Genomic DNA, 24141 nt, shown 5'->3' with positions numbered 1-24141 from the left:
GTCTATAGATTGGATCGACTTTAAAAAAATCGTTTTTTTTTCAAGTTTGTATTTACAATGAAAATATAAATACATTTTACGAAAAACAAAAAACACACTGAGCTCTCTCATCAGTAAAATCAAGGATATTTAGTTCAGGGAATTCGATAATAAGAATTATTTTTATTGACATAAGCGTAGACGTCGTCTACGGTCTATGCTTATTTCATAGACTCATAGAGTATCGTGACATCCCCGTCAGGGTTACATGCGTAGGTTACATGTATACTCTTTGGTTACATGTGTTCTGTGGTCACATCACATCAAATCAAAACAAATGAAAACAAATTGAAAACAAACTTAAATCATGCTTATATCGGACTATGAATTAAAACAAGTATTTTTCAAAAGTTGAAATAAAGTTTAAACAAAATAATTATACCTACATTGAAATAAAATTAATTCATTTTATTGTAAGGAAATTAATAAAAATGGGTGAAATATTATGCCAAACGTGTTTAAGTAGTGATCGTGTTGTTTTTCGATTACAAAATATACAAAATTTTCTTAAAAATATAAATGTACCTGTGTACAATGTAAGTAAAACCAAGATTTATCTACAGGAAATTATAATTTCGAATAACTTTAAATTTTTTCAGAGTTAAAACAACAATTTTAAAATTGTCGCAAAGCTTATCAATTCTTTTTTATTTATTTCTTTTCTAAGGCTAAATTAATTGCGCTAAACGAGCACAGCTTTATTCGCCAATGTGACGTCGAAAGTAATATGTTTTACATTAATTATTATTAATTTGCAATTGTTTGTAGTGTGATACAGACGCTGGTATATGCTGGGAGTGTAAAGCGCTTATCACAAAGTTTACAAAGTTTAAGATGCAAGTTTTAAAAGCGCAGAAGTTGATTAGAACAAATTTGAAGGTATTTATTTTATTTAACTAACTTGTGTCCTGTGAACAGTGTTATTTAGCTGTTAACTTCTGTTTGGTTGAAGTACTTTGTGAGTCAGTCTGATCCATTTTATATTTCTACTAGCTGTGCCCGCGACCATCTCCGTGTATAATTTAACAAAAAAGCTATTCTTCAGTTTTCAGAGTTACAAAATAAATACATTTTTTAAATAAAAGTAGCCCATGTTACTTGTAGTTACATCAGTGAAAGTCCCCTCAAAATTCGGAACAAACAGACAGACAGACAGATAGACAATTTGGTATATGTACATTTAGTATAAAGCGGTTATATCCTATTATTATTCATCCTTAAGAATATTGTACACTTCCTATCCATTACTATTATATCGTGTCCTGTGCCCAAAGGTTATCTGGAAGAAATCGTTCTTCAGTTATAGGATTGCCTTTGTACATCTTTTTTTTAGTTACTACTGTTTGTTTATATTTTCGTGTACAATATAGAATATATTATTGTTATCTTATTGTTGTATTGATAGTCCTATCAGAATTAAGGATTAGAATATTGACTTACTCTTTAGCTGTGCATAAATGACAATTGGCAATTTTTTTTATTGGCTTAATGTAATGTTTTTAATATGTTTACAATGATGACACTATTGATAGAGTATTAAAATTTGTATGTGTATTATAAAAAAAATCATTTTTTTTAAGAGTTTCCTTTCTAACTTTACCAACATTTAGCGACTTAAGCAACAATTCTATTATTTACAGAACAATGCATTAAGTAATTTAAAAAGTTACACAAAATGCGGATATGACAATATCTATGACCATGACAACAGGAAAGTTGATAGCATTACGGTAAAAGAGGAGATTTCTTATACTGAAAGTAGTGATACAGAGAACTTCAATGGTGACGAATCAGTAACTGTTAATAGTCATAACGAACTTCAAGATATAAAGAATGAAACAAATGAAGCGAATGAAATCAGCAGAGAAATAACAAAAAAGTTAGAGAGGCATCTTAAATTGAATCATAAGGAAACTAAGGAGAAACCAATAGTCAAAGTTAGTAATGTGAACAAGAATGTAGATATTAGGGATAAAATTGTTAAAATTACATTATCGGATCATGAAATGTTAAATAGTAGGGAGTTGAAACGAAATCAACCGAATTTTAAGAAGTTACCGTTTAAATGTGATACATGTGTGCTCGGCTTTATGAGGGAGGACACATGTCAAATGCATTGGAACCAGAAACATCATGAGGTAAATATTTTTACTGACTACAAAACTTTTTTCTTTCTATGTCTATTTTTATATTGGAAAGCTGCTGCTTGTCCCATTTAAATTTGATCAAGATCTAAAAAGATTTTTTTGAGTAATCCTTAATAATACATAATTATTTAATTGGCTATTTTACTGCCTACCCATGCGTTACTTGTCAATGTTAATTGAAGTTGGTATTTTTTAATTTGCAAGCAAACAGTTATTATGCCTACTGCAAATGACTAGTTACTAACGCCCTAATATTGCTTTCCAGGCTATAGGCCGTATTAAGTGCGACATCTGTTCAGTACGTTTCACAAAACAGAGTTTGCTATCAAGCCATCGTGAAAGGCACTACACTATATATAAGTGTGTTTTATGTAAATATGAATCCACATTTTACAAAGCAGCTGTGAACCATTGCCAATTGAAGCACGATAAGGATAGACAAGGTCTAATACACTGTGGGCAGTGCTCTGTAACAGTTGGGTAAGTTTTTAAGTGACTACATAACAAGGAGGTTTTCATTTGGACTGTATTATTTTTGTGAAATATGAAGATGACTAGTGCTTTTTACCCGAGTGCCAAGGAAGGGTTATGTTTTTCGCGCGTATCTTGTATGTATGTATGTATGTATGTATGTATGTATGTATGTATGTATGTATGTAATATTCTTTACTACCTCATATTTCCAGAACCACTGAACGGATTTACATAATTGAGGTATCGTTAGGTTCGTCTTAGCTGCCCAAGTGTTCTTAGATCGGTGACATTAAAAAAAATCAAACATGGCGGCTGCGCGAAGCCATTGTAGTTAATGAAAAAAAAATTTTCTCGAATACTAAAATATGGGTATCGAATTGAAGGGCACAATACAAGGATTTTAATAAGGTATATCATGATTATTGAGTTATTTCTACTAATGCGTATTTACTTGACAATTTTTTCTTCTACCTACTTTGTATTACTTGTCGATGTAATTGAAGTCCTCAACCTACCTATTGATGATTCTCTCATTTTATTCACGGTTGACAAACAAACTTAAAAACAAATATTTCCACTAATATATCCATTATATATCTATTTATTGCACGCCTCCATGGAGGCTGTGCTTTATTCTCGCAAAATGAAAAGTACGTGAAGTGCTTAATATTAAAATTAGAGATCCTTACTAAAACTTCAATAATATAACCAAAGGTGTAAAAAATTACCTAAAATATTCTTTACAAAAATAATAACAAGTTACCGAAACCGAAATAAAAATACCGAGTTAAGCTCGGTCACCCAGGTACTAAATATTATGTTGGAAGTCAACATTTTGGATGTACGGATGATAGCAAACTAACGTACAACCACTTGACGAAATAAGCTGTTTTTTTTTTTTATTATTATTTTACGAAACTATTAACTAAGACGTTAATTAAATATGAAGGCTGATTTTTTTTTTTTAATTTTAACAATAAACGTGTGCACGCCTCCAAGGAAGCTATGCTTTATTTTATATTGTATCTGATGTCTAAAATTAACGTGAATAATTAAAATGACTTTTCAGAACAGGAGATGAATTAACAAGACATATTGATGAATATCACATGTTGGATTGTAACCTGTGCGGGCAGAAGTTTAAGAAGAAGAACATATTGAGGTCTCATATAATGTAAGTGGGTTTGGGTATTTTTGAAATAGAACTTCTTGACGCGCGCTTGACTTGGGGAGTAAGCTGGTTAATGCGTAACGAGAGCATTACGAAAAGTGTGATCAGGCGAGGGTAACGGAAGTTGAGAGGGAGATATAAGTTAGGTGGAGCTAAAGAAGTTTTACTTCAGTCGTGTGGTCTAAAGCACGCTGGTTTTTTTTTTTCCTTGAGGAAATATCCTGCTCAAAATCTGAAGCAGTCCGTGTTGAGAAGTACTTGTTTGACCTTACAGAAGATCGCAGCTAAATAATACCGTTCTCAAGTAGTGATGTGTTACTGTAAATAACGTGAAAAGCTGTTGAAGTTATTGTATATTTTGTTTGTTTTGTTGTGAATTTGTATATTTTGAAATTATTCCAAAGAATTATTCAGATCAATCAGAAAGTCTTCTGATTCAATTTTGGACATTAGTGTTTTCTTGTGCTATGTTTTCAAATACAAGATCCTCAGCCTGCTAAGGTCTTTTGAGTGTGAGGCGTTTATTTATTTATTATTACGTCACACCGTGATGTTATATAGCCTATAATAACACCCGTAAACTTTTTCGTATTACAGTCGAATCCATTCATCCAATCGAGCGTATATATGCGATGTCTGTTCGAAGACTTTCAAAACGAAATCACGCCTGGAAACGCACATAACCTCACATAATAAGGCCATAGCGAAAAAAATGGCCTATTGCAGTAAATGTAAAGTTCAGTACAAGAATATACACGTATATAGGAACCATTTGAAGAATAGTACGAATCACTCCGAAAGGCAGTAAGTTTATATATATATACGCGCACACACATATACACTTTATTTAATTAAAATAAGTGCGTGCTTACAAAGTACACATGTCAGAAGCGAAAATTCTTTGCAAACTAATTTTTAACTCTCGTTTATATTTATACAAATTAAAGATTTCCGTTCCAACGCCATCTAGTTAATTTACAATGTAATACTATCGATGTTGGTGTAACAACCTTTTGTAATTTCTATAGCTCACGCTAGGTGGCTCTATTTTTCGACAAAAACGTTGCACATCTTCGTGACGCTAATATTATTATGATTGCGTTTCATTCGTAAAAATTTTATCCTCATGCACCTAAAGAGCTTTCACTACAAAATAATATACAGAAAATTGGTACATGTTTAGTTGATGGCAAATGTGGTTTTTTACCTAGGATGTGAACAAAACTATCAAACATTAAAATAGATTGTAGTTTATTTCTTAAAAACCGGCCAAGTGCGAGCCGGACCCGCGGATGATGGGTTCCGTATCCGTATCTATAAAAACGGCAAAAAAAATCACTCCTTTGTATGGGTGTCCCCTTTAATTATTTAATTTTAATTTAATTATTTATTTTTAAAGTGAATATATAACTAAATATTCTGTGAATATTTCAAGCGTCTACCTGTTGCCGTTATCAATATTCAGCAAAAAATCACGGTTGTTGTATACGCTTCAGCCTGTAATATCCCACTACTGGGCAAAGGCCTCTTTCTCTATGTAGGAGAAGGATCAGATCATTATCGGATCAGAGCTTAATCCACTATGCCGCTACGATGCGGGTTGGCGGATATATTCCCTACTATGAGTAACGATCGCTATACAACCGGGGCCGACGGCTTAACGTGTTCTCCGAGGCACGATGGGGAGACCCACAAGGACTGCACAAACACCCAAACCACGGCAAACACCTGTATGGCCAATACAAATGTTTGTCATGTGCGGGGATCGAACCTGCAGCCGCCAGCGCAACATGTACAATCCATGGCTGTAACCGTTGCGCCAACGCGGCGTAAATATGTATATTTTTTTAGTTTTTTAGTATTTGTTATAGCGGCAACAGAAATACATCATCTTTGGAAATTTCAACTGTCTAACTATTACGGTTTACGAGATACATCCTGGTGACACATGGCCAAACAGCAGTCTTTGGGTTCCGTTTTACCCTTTGGGTACGGAACCCTAAAAACGATATATGGCCCGTGGTTCCATGCCAATTTATTTTGCAGGCCTTAATAATAATTAAAAAAAGACATTTTTATTTAATTGACTATTTTTTCAACTACCTACGTTATGATGTTCTCATTTTGTTGTCACTTGTCGATAAGTAAACGTCTTTTTTTGTCGTTTGGTCACAAAAGCAATTATCGGACAGCTTGAAATTATCCTTATGTCGGGCTGCTCAAAATTTGGAGCAGCCCGACTAGGGTAGTACCTCTACCTTACAGTAGATCACAGCTAAATAAGTCTCAAGTAGTGTTGCGTTCCTATGGTGAGTAAGGTGACCAGAGCTCATGGTGGGTTTGGGTGTAGAGTCGGCAACGCGCTTGCTAGCTTCAGATGTTGCAGGCATCTATAAGCTACGGTAATCACTTACCATCAGGTGAGTCGTACGCTTATTTGCCGATCTAGTTACATAAAAAAGAATATTACAATAACAATTCAAACATTTTATTTTCAGATATCATTGCAAGGAATGCAATAAAAAGTTCGCATCAAAAGCGTACTACCACAAGCACTACGACTTCTTTCACTTGCGTAAGTCTGCCTCGAAGTGCGACGTCTGTGATAAGGTAGAATATATATACACAAGATATTATATTTTGTTAAAAAGTTATACACAAATAATTGTGTTTACTCGCAAACAAAAAAAAAAAAAAAAAAACGATTTCAGTTACATCGACAAATAATAAAAAGCATTAGCTTACGATTAAAAAAAAAAATAATTATAGCAATCGGTACTCTCGGTAAAAAAAATTATGAGGTGACAATGAAAAGTCGTCGAATTGAGAACCTCCTCTTTTTTGAAGTTGGTTAAAAAGACAAATAATAAAAAACTACTCATTAAAACAAATCCAATGAATCCGAACATGATAAGATCAACCTGTTTCTATATACCCATTTGTCCCTAGCTGTGTACCGTGACTTCATTAGCGTTCATTTGGAGAAAAAAGTGTGTGTCAGCTCCGACGCACGACTTGAACTTACTCCTTCAGATGGACTGTCTAAATAGGCACAAACAAGGCTTACTAGTCTAAGAAAAAGAATATCATATCAAATGGTAAATAAGCGAATCAAATAACGCCATCTATCCATCTAAGATGGCGTTATTAGAAAACGTCGCTAGGTAAACAATCGGAACTCTATTGGGTTTCGATAGATGGCGTTACGAAAAACGGTCATTCGTCCTTTTAAGAAAATCCATTCTTAAGGAGTAAACTCCAAAAAGCGTACTAAAATAATTGTATTGCTCGCAAACGAAAAAAAAACCGACTTCAATTACATCGGCAAGTAAAACAACGTAGATCGACGAAAAAAATAGTCAAGTAACTACGCGTTATCAAAGATTACTCAAAAAGTAGTTATCAGATCTCGATAAAATTTAAATGTGACCACATGATAAACATTAGCTTTCGATTAAATTAAAAATTATCAAAATCGGTACACCCAGTAAAAAGTTATGCGGATTTTCGAAAGTTTCCCTCGATTTCGCTGGAATTCCATTATCAAATCCTGGTTTCCTTTTCATGGTACCAAACTAGGGATATCTCCTTTCCAACAAAAAAAGAATTATCAAACTCGGTACATCTAGTAAAAAGTTATGTGGCATATTAGATATAACTCGAAAAGTAGTTGTTAGATCTCAAATAAATTTAAATGGAACCAAATGACACACACCACCTTTCGGTTAAAAAAAATTGTCGAAATCGGTCCACCCAGTCGAAAGTTCTGAAGTCACATAAATAAATAAAAAATATAGTCGAATTGAGAACCTTCTCCTTTTTTGGAAGTCGGCTAAAAATATGATATAGTCTATAAGCCTTCGTCGGTAATCGGTCGGCAAATATGCCTACAGCTCACGTGATGTTAAGCGGTTACCGTAATTTGTAGACGCCTGCAACACCAGAAGCATCGCAAGCGCGTTGCCGACCCAATCCCCCCAGGAGCTCTGGTCACCTTACTCACCAACAGGAACACAATACTGCTTGAAAACAGTATTATTTAGCTATGATCTTCTGTAAGGTCGGCTGTCTTCGGGCTTCTCCACATTTTGAGCAGACAATTTCCTGCTGTGCCATACCTCATTTAAACTAAACCTCACCTCAGTTGAACTCATTTGTGTTTATAGATTTTCATATCAGACTGGCGTTTAAGAAACCACAAGCAAAAACACCATGGTCTCGACAGAACCAGAGACCATTCTTGCAATGTATGCGATAAAACATTCTATGTAAGTGCGATTTTTTTTCAATTTAATAATCATACAAGGAATTAATAGTTAAAGCTTAATAGCTTATTAGAATTGACCACCGAAAAATAATTGTGTTTGCTCACAAACGAAAAAAAAACCGACTTCAATTTCATCGACGAGTAATACAACGTAGATCGACGAAAAAATTGACAAGTAACTACGCGTTATCAAAAATTACTCAAAAAGTAGTTATCAGATCTCGATAAAATTTATATGTGACCACATGATAAACATCAGCTTTTGATTAAATTAAAAATTATCAAAATCGGTTCACCCAGTAAAAAGTTATTGCGGATTTTTGAGAGTTTCCCTCGATTTCTCTGGGATTCCATCATCAGTGCCTAGTTTCTTTATCATGGTATCAAACTACGGATATCCCCTTTCCAAAAAAAAAAAGAATTATCAAAATCGGTACATCCAGTAGAAAGTTATGTGGTATAATACAACGTAGGTCGACGAAAAAAGCGTCAAGTAAAAACGCATTATTAGATATAGCTCGAAAAGTAGTTGTTAGGTCTCAAATAAATTTAAATGGGACCAATTGGCACACACCATCTTTCGATTAAAAGAAAATTTGTCGAAATCGCTCCACCCAGTCAAAAGTTCTGATGTAACATACATAAAAAAAAAAATACAGTCGAATTGAGAACCTCCTCCTTTTTTGGAAGTCGGTTAAAAAACAAAAATTCCCCAAAAAAAATCTCTATCCAATAAAAAAAGAATTATCAAAATCTCACTACTCTGGAAATAGTTATACTTGGTTAAACAAAAAAATATATACACGTCGACTTGAGTGCCCCCTTTGTTTTTTCATCGGTTAAAAAAATCTGCGGAGTTTCTTGTGAGTTCTTATCTGCAGAATCTACATCATCATTATTATTATCATCATCATCTACAGATAAATTTTAAACTGTGACGACGGAGCTGCTTTTGAATTATTAAAATTATTTTTGATTTTGATTTTGAATAATTTATTTACTTAAGAATACAGATTGAACACAATTATTACAGTAGATTCGTAAAAGACAAGTTTTTACATTTTAATATTCAATCCAGTGGGTGAAGTGCTCCTCGCTAGGTTATGAAATAATATGTATTTAGGAGTAACAGTGCCTTTCAATTGTTATTTAAAAAATGTAAAATTATATAATGTATAATTGTGTTGGCTCGCTTATGAAAAAAAAACAGACTTCAATTACATCGACAAGTAATACAACGTAAGTAGACGAAAAAAATTAACAAACGCAGTAGTTGTCACTACAATTTTCGATGGTTTCCTTCGATTTCTCAGGGATTCCATCATCAGATCCTGGTTCCCTTATCCTGGTTCCCTTATCATGGTACCACACTCGGGATATCACCTTTCCAACAAAAAAAGGAAAATCGGTTCATAAACGACGAAGTTATTCCCGAACATACGGTTCGGGAATAACTTGTATTTTTTATACGTTCGAATTGAGTAACCTCCTTTTTTGAAGTTGGTTAAAAATAAAAAAATACATATATATTCCATAAAAAAGGTTTTTGAAGTAAAACTTCTTTACGGCTTGACTTGGGGAGTAAGCTGGCGAACGCGTGACGAGAGCGTTACGAAAAGTGTGATCGGGTGAGGCCAACGGAGCAAGAGAGAAAGAGAGAGGAGAGCACACATTTTCTTTCTCTATTTCTCTCATAGCCAGTAACGTTTCGTATATCTAAGACACAGTGTCGAGCTATTGTGCAGAAGTTTTACTTCAATCGTGTGGTCTAAAGCACATTCGTTTTTTTTAGACGCTGGCAACGCTGAAAAATCACAAGCTAACACATTCAGAAGAGAGGTCGTACATGTGCGAAGACTGCGGGGACACGTTCAAGCAACGACCGGCGCTCTACACGCACATACGGATAATGCACAGACAGACAAAAATTTGACAAAAACACGCACAATCTACATGTAAATAAAGCTGTAATAAAACATCATTATCAAAACTACCGTGTTTTATTAAAGGTAAATTTCTTGTTAGTGACATGCGTGATGTGCTAAAGTAAAAGATGATTCTCAGTTGAATTTAACTGAACCCCTTGAGTTGAAGGAATGGAGTCGATGTATAAGTTTGTCAGTTGGTCGAATTTAGAAGTAGGGGAAAGGTGGGTAGCCCCGGCCGTGACTAAGATATACCCTTCGTATGCTTTCGTTTATAATGATACATAAATCACGATCACGACTCAACGTGTTACTTAACCCACGTCATCATCATACATGGTGATATTTCAACCCTTCTCCTGCACAGAGACGACTTTAACCAGCAGTTTTATTTACACAACTAGATCGGCAAACAAGCGTACGGCTCACTTGATGGTTAGCGATTACCGTAGCTTATAAGGCGCTTGCGCTACCAAAAGCATTCCAAGCGCGTTGCCGACCCCACCCCCAATCTCCAGAAGCTGGTCACCTTACCACAGGAACACACACTTGAGACCCCAGAGCTACCCCAGTCGGATTGCTCCCAGATTTCGAGCACCCTACCCCACTGCTCAAATTTTGTAGTAGATAAAATAAAAATCCAGTATTATTTTAATTAGAAAATTATTTTATTTTATGTATGGACCGTCTGTGTACAGTAAGTGCGTACTTCTGCGTGAACTTGTTTGAACAGATGTCACACTCAAAAGGACGTTCACCAGTATGTGTCCGGATGTGGTTGTTCAGAATACGGTTGGTCTGAAAGAGAGACAATTCTTAATTTATGATCGCTGAATTTTCTGTTACGTTATTACATTATATTTACAATTTACAAGTTAAGAATTTGAGAATAAAAATCACGGAATTGGGAGTTATTTGATACGAATAAACAAACATTAATAATAAATAATATCATCACATTCTAAGCTTTACGTTCGCGTAAATCACATGTTTTGTCAGTTCCAATTTCTCTATTAAAATATAACGTATGTCTCTTAATGATAATTTAGAATTCTGGTTATGAATTCAAAATCGATCCAGTTTTTTCGACTTAATACTGTAAGTATAGATTATATTGGAATGTACATTCTTACTGCAGGTTGCTGGATAACACCGGGTTAATTAACTAAGCTCGTAATGTACCTAGTGTTAAGAAGTAAATTTTAATTGAAGTAAAACTTCTTCACGCACGGTTGACTTGGGGAGTACGCTGGTAAATACGTGACGAGAGCGTTACGAAAAGTGTGATCGGGTGAGGCGAACGAAGCAAGAGGGGGGTGCGAGCACACATTTTCTTTCTCTTATAGCCAGTTACGTTTCGTATATCTAAGGCACAGTTCAGGTCTATTGTGCAGAAGTTTTACTTCAGTCGTGTGGTCTAAAGTACGCTCGTCTTTTTTTGAACATGGTGTTATTTTTTATGTTCTTTACGTGTGTGTAATCACCTTATGGCGAAATAAATGTTTGCATTTAATTTAATTACACTTTTCTAGGAAAGGCAAACAACGCTCCTTTTGTAAATATTTGTCATACAATTTGTGTATTCCACAATGATTTTTTGACGTGACAACGTCTAATAAATAAATTAATATCTTATAACACACACACGGTCGTCTGCTCCTATAGTAAGCGACTTAATGCTTGTGTTACAGGTAATAGCCGGCTGATGTAGCTAAATACTTTTTTTTGATAAATATACATAGAAATCTTACATACATATATAAATATAACACCCACACTTAGGCGGGAATCGAACCCACAACCCGCGCAGTAGAAAGCAGGGCCACTACAAACTGCGCCACCGAGCTAGTCAGATGAACAATAATGATGAAGAATATATCCATGAGCGCCGGCTGCGCCGGCGCACGAAAAAGAATGACTCATTGAAGACAAATTAAAAAAAAAATTGGTTGTCTGTAAAGTTGGTTTACGGACGATAGTCTAACGCGACAACGTCATAAAAAAACATCTCGGAGAAGAACCAAATTTTTTAAATAAAGCTTACGATGATAGGTATAGCAGAAATGGCTATATATATGTGTACATCTCTCATACTACTTTCCTCTTTTATGCCATAGATTATTGTAATTGTAAAAAGCTAAATAAATCCTTACAGCGAATCCACGGCCGCAGTGTGGACACACCTTGTCTTTGGGAGGCTGTATTTTGTCGTGAGTTCGTTCTTTGTGAAGTCGCAGGCGGTAACTGTTGAGGAAGTACTGAAAATAAAAAAGTCGTATTTATTAATGGACAGTTAAATTAATTTTTATATATGTATATATATATTTCTTCTGTGTGTGTGTTTGTCACTAAACTCCTCCTAAACAGTTGGATCGAATTGGTTAACTTTTTATACGTGTATTTCCATGGGTTTATGGATGGTTTTAAAACACAATTGGACTCGGTAGGTGGCGCTGCTATCGGCTAGCAATCAAATTTGGTAGCTGTATTCCGGGCAAGAGAACGTCTGCCGGGTCCGCTAGTAATCTATAAAAACTATAAGTAGTTTTTAACCGACTTCAAGAAAAAGAGGGGATATTCAATTCTACTGTATTATTTTAAGCGTGTTGCCTTATAACTTTTTACTGGGTGTAACAATTTCGATCATTCTGTTTTTAATCGAAAGCTGGTGTTCGCCATGTGCATTTGCCGTTTAATATTTTTTAGTTATTGTACCCACTCACCTTGGAACATTTCTCACAATGGTACGGAGTCTTCTTCAGATGTTCATGCCTGTAGTGATTTGTCATCGAATATTTTTTGTGGTAGACCTTATTGCAAACGGGACAGGGCACTCTGAAACATATGTTGAACTAAGGTTTGTTTGTAAATTTATTAATGTATGTATATATATATATATATATATATTGAGGTGGGTCAGCAGTGGTTTGTGGTTATTGCACTGACAGTTGCGGGTCCGGGTCATTGTGGGTCTCCCCACCGTGCCTCGAAGAGCACGTTAAGCCGTCGGTCCTGGTTGTTATTGTATACACCTGATAACGATCGTTACTCAATGTAGGGAATAAAACCGCCAACCCGCATTGGAGCAGCGTGGTGGATTAAGCTCTAGTCCTTCTCCTACATGGGGAAAGAGGCCTATGCCCAGCACGATATATGTTGTTAAAAATCTGGAGCAGCCAGACCGGAAGTATCTTAACCTTATTTTTTTTTATTTTTATGTCACTAGGTCGGCAAACAAGCATACGGCTCACCTGATGGTAAGCGATAACCGTAGCTTATAGACACCTGCAACACCAGAAGCATCGCAAGCGCGTTGCCGACCCAATCCCCAATCCCCCCAGGAGCTCTGGCCACCTTACTCACCAACAGGAACACAACACTGCTTGAAAACAGTATTATTTAGCTGTGGTCTTCTGTAAGGTCGAAGTACTACTCCAGTCGGGCTGCTCCATATTTTGAGCAGGAAATTCCTACTGTGCCCTACCTCAGTTCACACCTTATAGAAGATCACAGCTAAATAACACTGCTCTCGAATCTCAAGCGTGTGTTCCTGTGGTAAGGTGACCAGCTTCTGGAGATTGGGGGTGGGGTCGGCAAAGCGCTTGCGATTCTTCTGGTGTTGCAGGCGTCTATAAGACCGGTAACCGCTTACCAGCAGATGAGCCGTACGCTTGTTTGCCGACCTAGATGTGTAAATAAATCTGCTCGTCAAAATCCTCGTCGCTGTGTAAGAGAAGGTTACTTTTTAATGTAACTTTACTTATTTCCTTCATCTCTGTTGAAATATTTTCTAATACAATGTAGATGAATCCTACGAAATTATAATTGTGTTTGGTCGCAAACGAGAAAAAAAGCGTGTGTGTCAGCTCCGACGCACGACTGGAGTTTACTCCTTCAGATCGACTGTCTAAATAGGCACAAAAAAGGCTTACTAGTCTGAGAAAACGATTATTACTATATCAAATGGTAAATAAACGAATCAAATAAAATAAATCAACTGAAAAAGCTGGAACAAGATAAAAATTCAATATGCACACAAAGTCAGCGAAATAAATAGAAACAGTATCAAACATTTTGTGGTGTACATTTAAAATATATTAATACGGTAGTCCTAGTCCGGTAGAAAGTTTCGAAGGTTTTTCTATTAGTTGTTCTTCACGCAGGCGGGTTTTTTGTTTTTTTTTTTTAATTATTATTTTATTTATGTCTTTTTAGTCAGACAAATTACGTAATCGGTTCAATTCATTAAAACAGTTTACATCATGTGGTTGATTAAGTAATTTTTTAGGGTCAAGAGAACTGATAGCAAGCCCGGAGAAAGATCTCACTCTGCTCAAAGCAACGCAAGCCTGACCTTTAGCAAATAGGTGACCACTGCTGTACTATCGAAACCGGATCCTGTTTCCGGGCTTTTATATAATTCACTTTTAGCACTTTTCATTGGCAAAGTCATCGGCAAAAGGCTGATGTAGTCATAATCTCTAGAGAAGGAGGATTTTATATTGTTAATAAAAACGAGTGTGCTTTAGATCACACGACTGAAGTAAAACTTCTGCACAATAGCTCTGCAATGTGTCTTAGGTATACGAAATGCACCTCTCTTGCTCCGTTCGCCTCGCTCGATCACACTTTTCGTATCGCTCTCGTCACGCATCCGCCAGCTTACTCCCCAAGTCAAGCGTGCGTGAAGAAGTTTAACTTCGAAAACACCGTTTACAATAAATAAGTTCAATCGTTTCTCACCCCGCGTAGGTCTTATGTTTGACGCTAGTCTTCAGATGAACCATATACCTCGACACGTTGTCGAACTGTACGTCGCACTCGACGCAGTAGGACTCCTCGGTTCTCACCAACACGTGGTGTAGTCTATTGTGACTTGTGAGAGATTCGAATGAGGCGTAGCTACGGTTGCATATCTCGCATCTGTGTTCGTTATGACGTTGCCTGGAATTAGAAAGAAAATATAAGCGTGTCCGTGTACTTATGTACGCACGTAAGAAGTTATACTTCATTGGCTAGCTAACTTCACGTAACACACTTCTTCTTCTTTAACTAGCTAAATTGATGGTGTCGATTTTTTGTGAAGGTGTGCACGCGCATCGTAATAATTTACTCCCATCATCCTAACGCGCCAAAAAATATATAACTTAATTGTTTGCTGCAAACAGAAACAAGATAATTGTGTTTGCAGGCAAACGAAGAAAAACCGGCTTCAATTATATCGACAAGTACAACAACAAGACAACGTAGGTAGACGAAAAAATAGTCAAGTAAATACGCATTATGAAAGATTACTCCAAACTTGTAATTAGATCTCGATGAAATTTAATTGACCACATGATAAACATCGGCTTTCGATTAAATTAAAAATCATCAAAATCAGTACACCCAGTAAAAAGTTATGCGGATTTTCGAGAGTTTCCCTCGATTCCTCTAGGATCCATGGTACCAAATTAGGGATATCTCCTTTGTAACAAAAAAGAATTATCAAAATCGGTTCATAAACGACGGAGTTATCTCCGAACATACATAACAAATATATATATATATATATATACAAACATATAATACAAATATATATATATATATATATATATATATATATATATATATATATACGGTCGAATTGAGTAAACTTCTCCTTTTTTTTGAAGTCGGTTAAAAACCGAAAAGTGATACGACACAGGCAGTCGGTAAAACAGTCAATTGGATACGCATTATTAGAGATAGCTCGAAATGTACTCGTCAGACCTCGATCATATTAAAATGGGATCACATGACAAGTACCAGCTGACGAATAAAATAATTGTGTTTGCTCGCAAACGAAAAAAAAAACCGACTTCAATTACATCGACGAGTAATACAACGTAGATCGACGAAAAAAGCGTCAAGTAAAAACGCATTATTAGATATAGCTCGAAAAGTAGCTGTTAGATCTCAAATAAATTTAAATGGGACCAATTGGCACGCATCGCCTTTCGATTAAAAAAAAATTGTCGAAACCGGTCCACGCGGTCAAAAGTTCTGATGTAACATACATAAAAAAAAAATACAGTCGAATTGAGAACCTCCTCCTTTTTTGGAAGTCGGTTAAAAAGTATCGTCAAAATCGATATACTTAGTAAAAAGTCACAGCGCAACGGTCACAGCACTGGTCTGTGGCTGTTGCACTGGCGGTTGTGGTTCGTCCCACGCACATGATAAATATTTGTACTGTTTGTGCAGTCCTTGTGGGTCTCCCCACCGTGCCTCAGAGAGCACGTTAAGCGATCGTTAGTTACAGTAGGACAGTAGGAAATATATCCGCCAAGCCGCATTGGAGCAGCGTGGTGGATTCATCTCTGATCCTTCTCCTACATGGGGAAAGTGGCCTATGCCCAGCAGTGGGATATTACAGGCTGAAGAGTAAGCGTAGCGTAGTAAAAAGTAATGATGTAACAAACACAAAATATAAGTACAATCGACTTGACAACCTCCTTTTTTTAAGTCCGTTGAAACGGAAAATAACTTAGTATGAATTTGGTTTTTTCTTATGTTTACAAATTGTTAGTAAATATTTGTATGTATATACAATAAAATTACTTAAATATTATAGGAACATACAACAACTTAACATACAACATACTTGATATGTTTGATTAGAAACTGCTTCTTACTCCACTTCTTCCCGCAGTAATCGCAAATAACTCGGTCGTGCAATCTCCTGTAATGTTCGTAGAAAATGTTATGCGACCTGAAATTTTAAACATATTCAAATAAAATTAAAAATGTCACTATTATTATTCTATTTTCAAACTAACTGACATCGCGAGATTCATACCGCCATTTATTTTTGATTTTGCAATGAAAATATCGCGGTCATTAAGCGAAATAAAATATATATTAAGTTGGAAAGTTACATATATGTGCAAAATTTCATTAAAATCGGTCCAGTAGAATATATATATATATAGCAGGTTAACTACAAACTGCGCCAATGGGCTTTGTGCTTGTGTATTGTGTGTGTTTCCAGAATAAGGAGTGAATCCTAGTGAGGGCCGTGATGTGTGAGGTAAATTTTTTATTTTTGGAATTTACTCCTTCCAAATCGTTTTTCATATAAGGCCTCTGGTATGAAAAATATGAGGAGTAACATCTACTGAACGAATGACCTCCTTACGTTTCTTGTAACGCCATCTATCGCGTAAAGTGTAAAAGCGTAACGACGTTTTCTAATAACACTATCTAGACTCGATAGGTGGCGTTTTTTGATACGTTTATTTACCATTTGATATAGTAATAATCGTTTTCTTAGACTAGTAAGCCTTTTTTGTGCCTATTTAGACAGTCGATCTGAAGGAGTAAACTCCAGTCGTGCGTCGGAGCTGACACACACACACTTTTTATTTTAATTATCTCACCCAAACTCCAATCCGCACGTTAGACACATAAAAGCTCGTTTGTGTGTGTTTAAGTGTGACTGTAGTTTCCACCAGCGCCGGTTTTCATAGTCGCACAACAAGCACACATACTTCATGTAATGCTCTCTGATGTCATCCCTGAGTTTCTTCTTATTTTTGTATCTCTTCATACATATGTCACATTGGAATTTACCGCTGGACTAAAAAAGATTATTGAAGTTATACTTCTTTTAGCGCGTTACGGAAAAATTATGAGAGTAAATTTTTACGATGCGCGCGCACACCGTCACAAAAAAAAAAAAACCGACGCCCTGATTGATTGTGGGGAATATATCCGCCAACTCGCATTGGAGTAGCGTGTTGGATTAAGCTCTGATCTTTCTCCTACATATCGTTATACATATATAGTGCAATTCGACTCTAAAACAGATTAATATATCATAAACTTTTATCTGTTAGATACCGTCAGCCGTCAAATAGCGTTATCAACCTTAGAATGTTAACATAAGCTCGTATAAGTTGTGTCACAAATCTAAGATTTTTTACTGACATTGACTCTGTGTACATAGGAAGTTGAAGAGTCTCACCTTCGAATGAAATTTAGCCATATGCTTGTCATAGTATTCTTTTGTCGCGTGCCCCGATATACACAACTCACACTTGTAAGCCAACGTGCTATAATTCCTAGCGCTTTTGTCTTTCTCCGTCCAATATATCCTCTCCTTTTCATCAATCGTTACTTTTTTATACGCCTTACTATAATCGAAATCGTCATCAGCTAAAGTAACGATTTTAAATTTCGTTTTCATTGATTTTTTTTCTTCATTTGTCTCATTTTTTATATCAACTTTGTTATCTTCGTTTGTTAGTTCTGTTTCACTCTTAATATCAATTACAACTTCTAAATCTTCTTTTATATCTTCATGATGATCATCGGCAAAATTTTCATCGTTCGATAAATTTTCTTGTTTTAAATCAACGTTTATTTGAGAAGAAACGTCATTTGATTCCAAATCGGTTTCTGCTACGTAATCCTCGTGAGTTTCTTGTATGTTATAATAGTCTAATAATACGGTTGATAAATTAGACAAGCTCTCGATTTCAACCTAAAAAGTATATAAATATATGTTGTAGTTGTATGTCAATCCTAGGATCAAGACTAACGTCTTTATGGAATTCTTCGTAATATTTGATTTTTAATATCAAACCAACATTTAAATAAAACTATAATTAACTAAACAAGCAATAATGATAACAGGTCTTTACCTATGAAATTGCCATTTTGGATGAAATAAGTTAAGGCATTTTTTTTTTGGAACCTATGGAATGATATCAATGCATTTTTGCCAACGTAGTGGTAACTTATTGATGCCTTTCTTGAAAAGCTCTACTGGCTAACAAACTCTTCAAAGGCATTTGTACTGTCTCTCGGGTATTGAATTTTTTTCCCGCCAAAAAGTTATCCAAATTCTGGAAAAAGTGGAAGTCTGTAGGGGCAAGATCTGGTGAGTACGGTGGATGACGGAGAACTTCCAACCCCAGCTCTTGTAACTTGGAGACCGTCTGCTGTGCAGTATGAGGTCACGCGTTGTCGTCAGGAGCAGCGGAGCCGAGCGATTGACCAAAGCTGATTGGAGACGTGCGAGCTTCCCCATTATTGTTTAGTTCTTCACAGTACACTTCTGCAGTAATGCTCATGCCGTTGGGTAAAAAGCTGTGATGAATTACACCGGCGCTAGACCACCAAACAGTTACCTTCACTTTCTTAGGGGTCATTTTTCGTTTAGGGCATTGTTTAGGTACTGAACCAGGATCTAACCAACTAGCTGAGCGCTTGCGATTGTAAAATACAATCCATTTTTCGTCACAAGTAACAATGCGATTCAATATGCCTTCGTGTGTCTGTTGAGCAGTGCAAGGCACGTCTCGACGCGTATTTTGCGCTGGCGTTCTTTCAATTAGTGAGGCACCCATTTGTCGAGCTTCTTTACCTGGCCAATTTGACGCAAATGGACCAATATTGTTTTAGTGCTAACTTCGAAAGCTGCCGCTAATTCAGCTGTAGTTTGAGAATCATCAGCCTCCACAATCGCCATTAATTCGTCATTGTCGACCAACATTTTCAGCCGACTACGTGGTTCATTTCTTAGGTCAAAATTTCCGGAACGAAAGCGAGCAAACCAGTTACGGGTGGTACGATCGTTAGTAGTATTCGCACCGTAAACGTCGTTGATGTTGCGTACCGCTTCTGCCGCTTTGCTACCACTACGGAACTCATACTCCATAATCACTCGAATTTTTAACATATGCATGATGACGAAAAACGTACAAATGCGATGTAAACAGAACGCTAACTATTAAAAAAAATGACTAATTATAAAAAAAGGATTCTATACTTTTTAAAATAAAAAATTATTTAATTTTTTTTTTTCAGTTTTGAAATATCCATTACGACGAAACGGCAATTTCATAGGTAAAGACAATATTTTAAAACAAAAGCACTAATTATGAAAATTTGTATGACATACATTTTTTTAAGCTAGTTATTAATATTATATAAGAAAGATTAGGTGATTTAAAAAAATACACATTATCAACATTTTGAATTTTGACGACATATTTAAATCACTTAGCAATTTTTCCTACTAGCTCCCTGACTAAAACGCAGTCTATATATAAAATTTACATACATTTACATTCCGCAACGCCTAATTGGAGGAAAATCTTGTGTCAGAGTAAAAAAAAAAACAAAAAATACAAAGAAAATATTTGTAAAATCCAAAACTGCTTGCCTCCGTTCACTCCTTTAAAACTATTGTTAGCAGCTTATACCTAGCGGTGCCTTGTAGCTTGTTAAGGAACAAATGATCGACCATGCAACGATAATAACTTTAATTAGTTGATTTGGTTCTTGCAGATAATCACAGATGGCTCTGAATCATTGATATAACATTGGTATTTTATTATGGTAAAAACAAAATACGTGCAATTACGACTAACATCTATTTTTTTTAAACCAGTAGGTTAACCAAGCGAACAATCCGCCTGATCCAAATTTTGAGAAAGACATTTCCTACTGTGCCCTACATCAATGAAAGGAAATGTATGACTCATACAAACGTTGTCATAAAGACAAGTCATCCTTAATTATTATTGTACGGAATCATCTGTCTTCAAACTTACCTTTCTTGCAGGATACTCAACCAAAAATTTGTGAGCTTTTGTAGCTTTTAATAAAAACTTTTCTGAATTACGTAAAGCTGCACGGCATTCCCAACACATTTTCGGAACGTTCGCCTAAAATTAGCATAAATTAAAAAAAAAAAAATTAAATTCGTTCCTAATAAGTATAAGCAATTTTATTAATAGCATAATTAAGAGACGTTGTTATTGAGTCGGGTACGTTGGCGTAGTTGGGCATAAGGTCGTTGGTTCGAGTCTCGTCTCGAGTCTAGACGAAATATTTATGTATGTACTATAGATAAACAACTGTTGATAGCTTGTGAGAGTTATTGACGCAATGACTAGCCCGTTGGCGCAGTTTGTAGTGACCCTGCTTTCTGCTCCAAGGGTTGTCGGTTTAAGTATGTTTATTGAAAAAAAAATGTAGCCATAACAGTCGGCTGTTACATGTAACACAATCATTAAGTAGCTTTCTTTAGGAACAGACGACCATGTGTGTATTGTGTAGATATTTATTTATTATTAAAAAATGGTGGAGTTAGTTGTTACACTTTCTACAACAAAGTCGTGAGTTCGAATCCTGTTTCAAATTTAGACGTAGGTAATATAGCGTCGGAGATATCACGGAACGATATAATACCGATACATGGTCTAATTTTGGGCATAGGTCTATGGGATTTCGTCTTTTTTGGAGTTTACTCCTTAAGAATCGGTTTTCATACACGGCCCCCTGTGTGAAAAAAATATGAGGAGTAAAATCTACTGAACGAATGACCTCGTTACGTTTTTGTGGGCCATCTATTGGATCTACCCTATTGGTTTCTGATAGATGGCGTTACATACAAACGCCTCATCAAAGATTACTCATTATATCATGATCAAATTTAAAATAAACTACAAGACAAGCATCAGCTTTCGATTAAAATAAGAATAATCAAAATCGGTATACTCAGTGAAAAGTTATGCGGTATAATACAAACGTGAATCGACGAAAAAATAGTCAATCAAATATGCATTATTGGACATAACTTGAAAAGTACGTACTAGTGAGATCTCAATTAAATTTAAAAGGTAGCATACATAAAACAAATACAGACGAATTGAGAACCTAATCTATTTTGGAAGTCGGTTAAAAATGCGTAATACTACAAATTACGTTTATAGTCCAAGCTCCAAATGTGAATTTGCTATGCTATTTCTCAACTGTGTTTTTAACGTATTATAGCGTTATATTTTAAATATTTCTTGAGATTAACAACGTTAATTAATATGTGATATTAAATATGTGTTATTATTACCTTACTTCCGATTATATCAATCTTGTTCTCCATTAATTTAAGAAAAATGTGAAATAGGCTATCTATTGAAACCAAAGGTCTATCTTTAGCTAAGCAACCATGACAATACTCCAATAAATTTTTCTTACGTTTCGACATACTAAAATAGTTAAACGATGCTTTACTTTTGTTTTTAATAATAAATTTAAAATGAAAATGATGACAAAATTTTATTTATAATAATAATAGTCACAAGCGTCAAACTCAAAATAAATATAGATTAAATTATAGCCATGTTTGAAACTTTGTTTTGTTTATCCTTATCGTAGAAAATTGATTTTATAACATGTTGAAAAGTACTATTCATCAGAAAATATTTTACTAAATAATTAAATAACTAATATAATTAAATCGTTTATTACTGCTTAAATATATACGTTTCATTAATTTCTTTTAAGTAATCTGTGATAGTCTGTTTATAATGGCGGCGGTTTTTCATTAGGCGATTATTTCTAGTAAATAAAGAATTTTTATACAACATTTAAGTAAAGTTCGCACTTTTCAACGTATTTTTATTATAATTATAAGTCGACGATTAAATGATATTAAGAGATTTGTAATAAATGTTGAATTGTGAAAAATGGAAATTCACGATGTATCAGTGAATGTGAAAATGGATACTCATAATATTCCTGTGATACACGAAGCTAATATGGGTCACATTAAAATGGATTCGCATCTACATGACGTTCCAGTCACGCATATACAGATACCGATATCTCAGCCAGCTCCCATGCCTCAGCAAGTTGACCAAAACATACCACAGAATACTGAGCAACCAGTTCCAGAGGATACCTTAAAAGTGCGAATAGAAAAGAAAAAAAAAGAAGCTATCGACGGTCAAGCTAGAGAAATCATTTATAAAGTAATAAAGTTCTTTGAGAGTGAAAAACAGAACAGAGGATACGCGTTTCCTGTTGAAAATGTCGTTAAACGTGCTTGTGCAGCAACCGGGCTATCAGAGAGTACGATTAAACGCATAAAGAGGGAAGGCCTTCGTGCTGAAGCGACTCATACTAAAATGGCTGGTCCCAAGAAGAAAAGAGTTCGAAAAACTAAGGTTCAACTTGACTATTTCCAACTATGCGCACTAAGAGGCATCGTGAATAGTTACTCAATGCGTAAAGAAGTTCCTACGTTAGGTAAAATACTGGCAGCCGCGAAACACGAGCTAAACTATAGAGGTGGTAAGGAATCACTAAGATTAATATTGTTAAATAAGCTAGGTATCAAGTTTAAGAAATGTGAGAAAAAGAACAAGAAACCTCCAGAACAACCCCCGCAAGCGGTCCAACAAATGCCGAATGTGATGTCACATTTACCGATGCAGCAAATGAAACCAGAAAATCAGTGTATTTATACAAATATGATGCCTCAGGTACCGCCAGTGTCGTACTAATTCTTACTGAAATATATCATTGTAAATATCATTATAATATTATAGTGAGTGAGTGTAAGATTGACTCGAAATTCATTTAAAAATAAGTTTTAACTCTATACACAATGTCTTTTGTTATGAATGATAATCTCAATGTTGTTTAATTATGAAGTTTTATTTTTCAAAAAACAAATATGTCAGTTCGGAAGTTTAACTGTCAATAGTTTTCTGAATATAGGAACCGAGTGTTAATCAATTGATCATTTAATTCTCATATATACTTAAATTTATATAGACATTACAGTTTTGACAATAAGTAAGTTAAATTAAAAAAAAATGTGTGTGTATTTATGTACGCACGTGACAAGTTATACTTCATGGCTAGCTAACTTCACATTGCTAACTTCTTCTTCATTGACTAGCCAACTTCAGGGTGTCGGCTTTTTTGTGACGGTGTGCGCGTGCATAGTAAAAAAATACTCCCATAATTTTTCCCTAACGCACCATAAGAAGTATAACTTCAATAAAAGAGTGTCCACTACAGCACATATCACATTAAGTTATTATTGCATGTGTATTAAGTTATAAATTATGTTTCATTTTGACTGTTCTGTTGTTTCCATTTAAAAATAGCCTTTGTCCTTCAGTGATATCGTAGCATTCTCCTGTTGCAAGAGTTTTTAAGATCGATCCAACAGTTTTTGAGTTTATCCATAAAAAAAACCCACACAAAAATAAAATAATAAATGTCTTTTCTGTTCATAATATTTGCATAGATAATAAATAATTAAATTATTAATTTTGATTTAATTTTGATAAC

At 35.2% G+C, this 24141-nt stretch overlaps 3 protein-coding genes across 3 annotated transcripts; 2 read left to right on the top strand and 1 right to left on the bottom strand.

Moving 5' to 3' along the window:
• Positions 1-346: 346 nt before the first annotated feature.
• On the top strand, positions 347-10080 carry LOC123666031 (zinc finger protein 665-like). Its single transcript, XM_045600241.1, has 9 exons — positions 347-376; positions 808-918; positions 1680-2177; positions 2452-2666; positions 3730-3834; positions 4429-4635; positions 6330-6441; positions 7998-8099; positions 9891-10080. Exons 1-9 carry the CDS (start codon positions 347-349, stop codon positions 10029-10031), a joined length of 1521 nt encoding a protein of 506 aa, XP_045456197.1. The 3' UTR covers positions 10032-10080.
• Positions 10081-10672: 592 nt separating this feature from the next.
• LOC123665919 (zinc finger protein 25-like) lies at positions 10673-22127 on the bottom strand. The gene is made up of 9 exons (XM_045600148.1): positions 21905-22127; positions 20607-20720; positions 18011-18529; positions 17424-17623; positions 16649-16756; positions 14767-14967; positions 12747-12858; positions 12177-12281; positions 10673-10821 (listed from the first exon to the last, which is right to left on the bottom strand). Exons 1-9 carry the CDS (start codon positions 22040-22042, stop codon positions 10687-10689), a joined length of 1632 nt encoding a protein of 543 aa, XP_045456104.1. The 5' UTR covers positions 22043-22127; the 3' UTR covers positions 10673-10686.
• Positions 22128-22327: 200 nt separating this feature from the next.
• On the top strand, positions 22328-23577 carry LOC123665974. Its single transcript, XM_045600192.1, has one exon. The coding sequence runs from the start codon at positions 22524-22526 to the stop codon at positions 23340-23342; it is 819 nt and encodes a 272-aa protein (XP_045456148.1). The 5' UTR covers positions 22328-22523; the 3' UTR covers positions 23343-23577.
• The last annotated feature ends 564 nt before the right edge of the window (positions 23578-24141 follow it).

The sequence above is a fragment of the Melitaea cinxia genome, chromosome 25 (genome assembly GCF_905220565.1).
Source record: "Melitaea cinxia chromosome 25, ilMelCinx1.1, whole genome shotgun sequence".
In the NCBI taxonomy this organism is placed as follows: domain Eukaryota; kingdom Metazoa; phylum Arthropoda; class Insecta; order Lepidoptera; family Nymphalidae; genus Melitaea; species Melitaea cinxia.
The sequence above is the reverse complement of the archived record's forward strand: the minus strand, read 5'-3'. Positions and strand labels throughout refer to the sequence as shown.

Excerpts from the sequence above, each read along its gene's own strand:
- LOC123666031 (XM_045600241.1), top strand. The coding sequence starts at position 347 with ATGCTTATATCGGACTATGAATTAAAACAA. Across the intron at positions 919-1,679 it reads TGATTAGAACAAATTTGAAG|AACAATGCATTAAGTAATTT; the intron begins GTATTTATTTTA and ends TATTATTTACAG. Across the intron at positions 2,667-3,729 it reads CAGTGCTCTGTAACAGTTGG|AACAGGAGATGAATTAACAA; the intron begins GTAAGTTTTTAA and ends ATGACTTTTCAG.
- LOC123665919 (XM_045600148.1), bottom strand. The coding sequence starts at position 22,042 with ATGTCGAAACGTAAGAAAAATTTATTGGAGTATTGTCATGGTTGCTTA. Across the intron at positions 14,968-16,648 it reads TTTCTAATCAAACATATCAA|GCAACGTCATAACGAACACA; the intron begins GTATGTTGTATG and ends TTCTAATTCCAG. Across the intron at positions 12,282-12,746 it reads ATTGTGAGAAATGTTCCAAG|TACTTCCTCAACAGTTACCG; the intron begins GTGAGTGGGTAC and ends TTTTATTTTCAG.
- LOC123665974 (XM_045600192.1), top strand. The coding sequence starts at position 22,524 with ATGGAAATTCACGATGTATCAGTGAATGTGAAAATGGATACTCATAAT.